The sequence below is a fragment of the Propithecus coquereli genome, unplaced genomic scaffold (assembly GCF_000956105.1).
Source record: "Propithecus coquereli isolate 6110/MARCELLA unplaced genomic scaffold, Pcoq_1.0 Scaffold63, whole genome shotgun sequence".
In the NCBI taxonomy this organism is placed as follows: domain Eukaryota; kingdom Metazoa; phylum Chordata; class Mammalia; order Primates; family Indriidae; genus Propithecus; species Propithecus coquereli.
Window position 1 is genome coordinate 9,539,388 of NW_012152285.1, and position 7,983 is coordinate 9,547,370.

The 7,983-nt window shown below is 37.1% G+C and overlaps 1 protein-coding gene across 11 annotated transcripts in view; it reads left to right on the forward strand.

The window, feature by feature from the left end:
• Positions 1-7,983, forward strand: part of HELLS (helicase, lymphoid-specific) — a 48,517-nt gene that overhangs the window by 11,944 nt on the left and 28,590 nt on the right. For 10 of the 11 annotated variants that reach the window (XM_012659681.1, XM_012659672.1, XM_012659677.1 and 7 more), the window contains exons 4-6: positions 2,446-2,502; positions 5,356-5,392; positions 5,478-5,542. Coding sequence is in view for 10 of the 11 variants with exons in the window: in XM_012659672.1 (XP_012515126.1) it covers positions 2,446-2,502; positions 5,356-5,392; positions 5,478-5,542 (159 nt within the window). In the remaining variant the exon portion in view is untranslated. The remainder of the gene's footprint in view (positions 1-2,445; positions 2,503-5,355; positions 5,393-5,477; positions 5,543-7,983) is intronic. The other variant, XM_012659679.1, reaches the window with a different exon arrangement.

Genomic DNA, 7,983 nt, shown 5'->3' on the forward strand with positions numbered 1-7,983 from the left:
AAAAAAAAAAAAAAAAAATAGCCGATTGGTCAGAAGCACAGCTAAAACAACCTGGGACTTGCGATTAGCCTGTGAAGTTGGGGGATGGCAATCCTGGGGACTGAGCTCTCAACCCAACGAATCTGACACTATCTCCTGGCAGATAGTGTCAGAATTAAATTGAATTAGAGGATACCCAGCTGGTGTCCATTGCAGAATTGATCCCTTGCTTTGTATGTAGGGAAAACCTCTGTACAATGCATCACAGAAGTCTTTTGTGTTGATTCTTCACTGGGAGTGCAGGGAGAATCTGCTTTTTTTCCTCAATATTCTTAAAGATATGCACTCTTTTTGAGTCTTGTTTCTTTTGCTCAGTGTATTTTTGAGATTCACTCATCTCGTGTTTATCAGTAGGTCATTCTTTTTATTCCTGAGAGCATTCCATTTTTTAGAAATAGCATTATTAAGGTATAATTGACATATACTAAACTGCACATTTAAAATGTACAATTTTATAAGTTTTGACACATGGATACTGAAGCCATCAGTCATCATAATAAACATACCCATCAACTCTAAAGGATTCTTCCTGCCAGTTTTTCTTAAGTTTTTTTTTTTTTTTTTTACTTTTTTTTCCCCCTCTCACAGCATGTTGGTGAGATCTTCCTGCCCTTAGAGGTGTGTTTTTGTTGTTGTTGTTGTTGTTGTTGGTTTTTAATTTTTTTATTTTGTTTTAGACATAGGATCTTGCTCTGTTGCCCAGGCTTGGGTGCAGTGGCTCAATCATAGCTCACTGTAACCTCAAATTCGCGGGCTCAAGTGATCCTGCCTCAGCCTACTTCCTGCCCATTTTTAATTCTTCTCCCTCATCCCTCCCCTCCTTTTTTCTGTTTACATCCTCAGATAGACACTGATCTGTTTTGTTATTATAGATTCATTTGCATATTCTGTTAATGATAGGTTCTTTTAGCTTTCCTATGTCTGGATCTGGAAGTCTTCATTTAGATAGTCTTGCTCTGTCACCCCGAGTAGTGTAGAGTACAGTGGCATCATCATAACTCACTGCAACCTCAAACTCCTGGGCTCAGGCCATCCTCCTGCCTCAGCATCCTGAGTAGCTGGGACTACAGGTGCATAACATCACACCTGGCTAAGTTTTCTATTTTTAGTAGAGATGGGATCTTGCTCTTGCTCAGGCTGGTCTCAAACTCCTGGCCTCAAGTGATACTCCCACTTTGGCCTCCCATAGTGCTAGGATTACAAGTGTGAGCTACCACACCTGGCTTGCCTTCATTTTTTTTTTTTTTTTTTTTTTTATACCCTCACTGTTTTTTACCTGGAACCTGCTTCTCCTAGGTAACTACACGGCTGGCTTCATCATCTTCAAGCCTTGACTTAAATGTTTTCTAGGTGAGGCCTGCCCTCACAACCTTAATAAAGTTGCTAACACTCCTTGCTTGCTCTGTTCTTCCCATTGCACTCATCATCTGACATATATCATTTATTGTATGTATTGTTTGTCTTTTCACTAGAATGTAAGATTTAAAAACATGTGCAAATTGAGAGAATGTGATAAATCCCTGTGTCCCCATCACTCACATTTAACAATTATCAATTGAGATTCTGCTACATTTGTCAAATCCCCTTTTTCCTTTGTTTGAAGCCTTTTTAATCCTTGATATGATAGATTAAAACAAATGGAAAAACACAAAACATCTGGCTTAATGAATTATAAGACAAATACTCTTTTCACCACCTCTCGGAAATGATTTGAATCCCTTCGTATCTTGCTTTTATAATGTGTTAGGGTACATCTGTAACAGCTTTTAGTCTAAGAATAACTTGGTTCCCCTTCTGAATACTCTATGCCCTGTACATTAGGAGGACTTTCATATTCTGGCTGAGGGAATGTGACCTATTCCTTATTCCTGACCGCTTAGAGCATGGGAGATTGTTCTACCTGCTTCTTTCTGGTGGCTCTTCTCCTGGCCTTGGTTTCCTTACATTCACGCATTTACCAGTACTCAGCCTGAGAGAGAAACTATAGCTTTCTTTGTGCAGCTCTGTCCTCTTTGGTACTCGACCCTGACCCTGGGAATGCCAGCTGCTCTTAAGTTTTGAATTCTGTCTCTTCAACTTAGAGAGATTGTTAGGCTCTGTTTGGATTCTCCCTCCATTATTTGTGCTTCGAAATTGCATTCATGCAGTAAGCTGGGCAATCAGAAGATTCACCTCAGTCGTTTCCCTTTTGCCCAGTGTTCACTGTCCTTTGCTGCTGAAAATTACTGTTTAATAAATTTTATCTAGATTTTAGTTTAATACCAGGGGGTAAAATCTTTTCCCTGTTACTCCTTAAAAGCTTGAATAAAAGTTCTTCCATGTTTTTTAATTATGATATACTATACTTTCTTCATTGTAAACATAAATTATTTGAGAGTTGAGACACTAAGAAAAATTACTTTACAGGAACAGAAGAAGAAAGAGAAGTTGGAGAGAAAAAAGGAATCTGTAAAAGTTACAAAGGTAATACAGCAAGCCAGAATATTTTTTATGTTACTTAAATATCAAATGAATTCTTTTGTATTCTTCTGACTTTTTGATCATTTATTTAATTTTAACTTACTTTATTTGATAACCTATCTTTGTTACAAGCTACATAGAAATGTGTAAGATCTGTTTCTCTATATTGAAGAGAGGGAAGGAGAGCCAAACTATGACCTTTTCAGTTTCTTTTTCTGTGGACTATTTTTCATAATGACAAAATTTGACTTTTATTTGGAAAGAATCTACAAATGTTATACTTCAAGACATTTTATAAATGGCCAGCTTTTTGGAGCCCATAATGAACAGTTAGGTGCTGATGAAAAGAGAAATAATAAAGGTCACGCTTATTGAGAATTTACTATGTATCAGGTATTGTTCTATACATCTTCCCTTATTTAATTCTTAAAACAGCTCTATTAGGTAGATTCTGTTATTTATTCCATTTTACATATAAAGAAGTTGATGCAAGGAGGTAAAGTACAGTCAGTCCTCATTATTCACAGATTCTGTACTTGTGAATTTGCCTACTGAATAACATTTATGTGTAACCCCAAAATTAATATTCCTAGAGTTTTTGTGATCATTCACAGACATGCTATGTGCAGAGCAGTTTGAGTCTTCCAATATACATATTCCCAGCAGAGGTCAAACATGGAGTGCTCTGCCTTTAGCTCTCATACATACCTCAAACATATGTCATTTTCATGGTCTGTTTAGCACTACGGTATTTGCATTTTTGTGCTTTTTTGTTTTGTTTCGTTTGAGACAGCCTCTTGCTTTGTTGCCTGGGCTAGAGTGTGGTGGCACAATCATAGCTCACTGCAACCTCAGACTCCTGGGCTCAACCAGTTTTCCTGGCTTAGCCTCCTGAGTAGCTGGGGGACTACAGGTACATGTCACCATGTCTGGCTAATTTTTCTATTTTTCAAAGAGATGGGGTTTCATTCTTGCTCAGGCTGGTCTTGAACTCCTGGTCTCAAGCAATCCTCTCGCCTCAACCTCTGAAAGTGCTGGGATTACAGGCGTGAGCCACGGTGCCCAGCCACATTTTCTGTTTTCTGTTGGTGATTTTGCTGTTTGAAATGGCCCCCAACTGTTGTGCTGAAGTGCTGGCTAGTGTTTACAAGTACAAGAAGGCTGTAATGTGCCTTATGGAGAAAAAATGTGTGTTAGATGAACTTCATTTAGGCACAAGTTATAATGGTGTTGGCCCTGAGTTCGGTATTAATCAACATATACATTAAATAAAGTGTCTTTAACAGCAAACACACAGAAAATAGAGTTATAGATTGGTTAATGAAAATGTTGTAGCCAGAGTCTTAACAGGGACATAAACTTGTATTTTTCCAAGGGGCAGTGATTTAATGTTGTCATAGGGACTTTATAGAACGTAAGTACTGCAGATAATGAGAGTTGACTGTAACTTGCTAAAGGTCACATAATCTAATAATTAATGCCAGGATTTGAACCCAGGATTAGTTTCAGAGCTCATACTTAGCTTCTATACTAAACTGAAATAGCAAATATCAAAATACCAATAGGCAAAATAGATAAGGTATCTTTAAGTCCAGTTATTTGATTCTTAGGCTAGTTAGTAGTGATGTTCAAATACCTGGCAAAGAATTTAGCGGATTATTTTGCAATACAATCAGTTATTTAAAACAACATTTGCCTCATTTCATAATTCCCCAGAGACTGACTTAGAATTTTTGAAAGAAAATATATTTATTTAGAAGATTATTTAACTGGCTTAGCCATGTACTCCTTATTCTTAAACCTGTTAATTTAACAAAGCTTTCACTTTGTCCCACCTAACTTTTTTATTTTCTATGATAAGTATTGTAGAAGAACCACCTAACTTTTTATACTAGAGTTTTGATTTTTCACCTGTGTTTGGTTCTAAAATTGCCAGCCATTAAATTCTGCCTACTCTTACTTTCACTTGTCCTTTTGTTATTTTCTTTTGTAATCCTCTAATTTTGTAACTTAATTTTTAAATTTACCATGTTTACTTTTTTGTCATTTTGGTTTCTCATACATGTCCTTTTTTTTTTTTTTAAAGAGAAGGGATTTGCTTTGTTTCCTAGGCTGGAGTACAGTGATACTATCATAGCTCACTGCAGTCTGGCACTCCTGGGCTCAAGCAATCCTCCCACCTCAGCTTCTCAAGTGGCTAGGATTATAGGCATACACCACCATACCTGGCTAATTTTTAAACTTTTTGTAGAGATGAGGTTTCACTATGTTTCCCAGGCTGGTCTTGAACTCCTGGCCTCAAGTGATCCTCCCACCTCGGCCTCCCAGAGTGTCGGGGTTACAGGTATGAGCCACTGCACCCAGCCCCATCTATTCTTGATATAGTACTTTTCCAACTCTTCTTTTGAAACTGTTTAACATCTCCTTTCCCTTCCCCTTCTCACTAATATTTTTCAGTTAGTATTCTCTCTTATTTAAATTGTAAATTTTACTCAGTATGACTATTCCTTCAATACCCTGCCCATTGAGTATCTTCAGCATAAATGTACAGCTAAAGAATATATACATGGTATTTCTAAATAAAAATGCCTCTTATGTTCAAGTTTAAAATTTCTCTTCTGAAATGGAAAAACAAAATTGGGGAAAGTAGAGCCTTGTGGGAAAAAGCAGAGATTATGAACAAGATATCGTAGGGAAATGAAAAAGATTATATGTAGGTAAGCATAATAGTGAAGAATTATGGATGTGGTTCAACTTCAAGGAACATTCATTTCTCTCAAGTTAATCAGTGCCTTTTAATGTGTAATGTCATAAAGGTCCTTAGTAAAAGCAGTATTCTAAATCCTTGTTTTGTAGGGTAAAAAATCAGTTGATGCAAGTGGAGAGAATCCAGGTAAATTTCCTTATTCTAATTTTGAAGAATATGTATTTATATTTCTGTTTTAATTGCTATCAAAAATAAAACTTTTTTTTTATAGTCATAAGAAAGAAAAGAGGAAGAGAAGATGAATCATACAATATTTCAGAGGTCATGTCAAAAGAGGTAAAACTAAAAGGGGGAGGGCACACAACATTTAATGTTGAGTGAAATGTATTATAGATTTCGAACCACCTGAAAGTTGTAAGGATGGAATATTCTGTATAACATCAAATATGTTTTTACATTTGGTATCATGTCATTTATAGATGAAGCTGCCAAAAAGTTAGAAGCTATCTACCAGCATTCAGTAGACTTTAAACTAAATCTGAAACTAATGTCTTCTTACCTTCATAGACTTTTTTTTTTTTTTTTTGAGGCAGGGTCTCACCCTGTTGCCCAAGCTAGAGTGCAGTGGCAGCATCATAGCTCACTGCAACCTCAAACTTTTGGGCTCAAGCAATCCTCCTGCCTCAGCCTACAAAATATCTGGGACTACAGGTGCATGCCACTGTGCTGGCTAATTTTTCTATTTTTTTATAGAGAGGGGGTGTTGCTGTATTGCTCAGGCTGGTCTTGAACTCCTGGCCGTAAGTGACCCTCCTGCTTTGGTGTGAGTCACCATGCCTGGCCATATAGAGTTTTCTGTTACCTTTTTAAATGACATATAGGCTTTTTTTTTTTTTGAGACAGAATCTCACTCTGTTGCCCTGGCTAGAGTGAGTGCCGTGGCGTCAGCCTAGCTCACAGCAACCTCAAACTCCTAGGCTCAAGCGATCCTCCTGCCTCAGCCTCCCGAGTAGCTGGGACTACAGGCATGTGCCACCATGCCCGGCTAATTTTTTCTATATATTTTTAGTTGTCCAATTAATTTCTTTCTAATTTTAGTAGAGACGGGATCTCGCTCTTGCTCAGGCTGGTTTCGAACTCCTGAGCTCAAACAATCCGCCCACCTCGGCCTCCCAGAGAGCTAGGATTACAGGCGTGAGCCAGTGCGCTCGGCCTAGACATACAGGCTTTTATCTTTAGGTTGTACTAGTTTTTTTATTCAGGTTATATAGATATTAGTAGTAGCTTCAACTTTCCCAATTATGTTTATTAAGTACCTAGTAGACTTTCATAGCATCGTGTAAGGAATTCTGGGTAAAGAAAAGAGAGTAGAGCCTTCTAGTTAGGAGGACATTGTGTGGAGGCATACTGCTTAGAATTAGACAGAATATGTTTGGTCTGGTGGTGGGAGTGGGGATTAAAGATGCTGTCTGACCAGATCAGAGAAGTGTTTTAGGGAAGAAGATGGCACCAGCTGTTTTTTAAAGGAGTCTGAGCTTGGCCTAATCAGAAATTGTTATAATATACCTTTTCGTAGCCCCCAACCCTGTCTTAAGAACTTTGTTCTTATTTCTTGTTGAAGACTTTCAGGAATCTGAAATCACTTACTCATTTCTAAAACCAGATCCTTTTTTCTTTTTCTCACTTGTTACCTCATAAAATAGGAGTGAATTAAAGAGCATCTTTAGTTCTGACAAGCATGTTTTTAATGCATCCCATTCTTACCTTAAAAAAAAAGCCTAACCTTATTGCTTATTTTATTTTTATTTTACCCGAAATACAAACTCTTTAGATCTTCATAATAGAATTTTACATAATACTTTTCCTTTACTCTAGAGATGTACTCTGTTATTATATTTTCATTTAAAAATAATGGTCAATACACACTGAAATTGTTTATGGTACCCATTCAGCCTCCAGTTTGGAAAATACTGTTAACGTGGCTTATTGACATTTAGCCAGTCATGCAGCTGTTCTTTTAATCAAATGGTTGTGGAATATCAGCTCTGGGCAAACTATCATAAGTGGATGAAAGTAAAGAAAGGTTAACACTATCTTTGCCTTAGCCTGTGTCCACTGAGAAATATATAAAAGTAAGTAGCCTATTAAATTGAAAAATTGGATGCTATTGACAGCATATAGAGAGGCTCTTAACTCAGGAATGAGGTTCAGGAGAGTTTTCATCTAGGAAGTGACATCTGTATTTAGACTTGAGGGATAAAAGCTAAATCATTGGAAGGGGAGAGGATTAATGGAGAAATACTAAGGTATAGGGAAGATAGCGGGGAGTGTTCTTTGAAGAAATAATAGTCTTCAACGACTGTCCAGAGTCAAGAGAGCCTGTGAAGTTTAAAAAACTTAAATTCTATTTGGCTCCAGTTTGTGAGAGTAGTGAAGGAAGAATCTCTAGAGGTAAGCGTGGTCAGGAGTGTGAGGCTATCATAAGAATAGGAGGGAGCTGTTGAAAGTTCTGTGGGCATATCAGTTATTCTTACCCCTATATTTATTTACTCATTTCCTGCTCTCTTTGCCTAACTAAATTCTTTTCATTCTTCAAGGTTTAACACAAATCTTTCCTTACTTACTGAAGAATCTTTAAATCTACAAATGCATTTATGGGTTATATTACCCAATTGAATATTGCGCCACGGGTGGATTTTGCTCCTCCAAATCATCCTTTCTGTACTTTCAACCTTTCCCTCTTCATTAGGTCTTTGTTCTTTTTTTTTTTTTTTTTT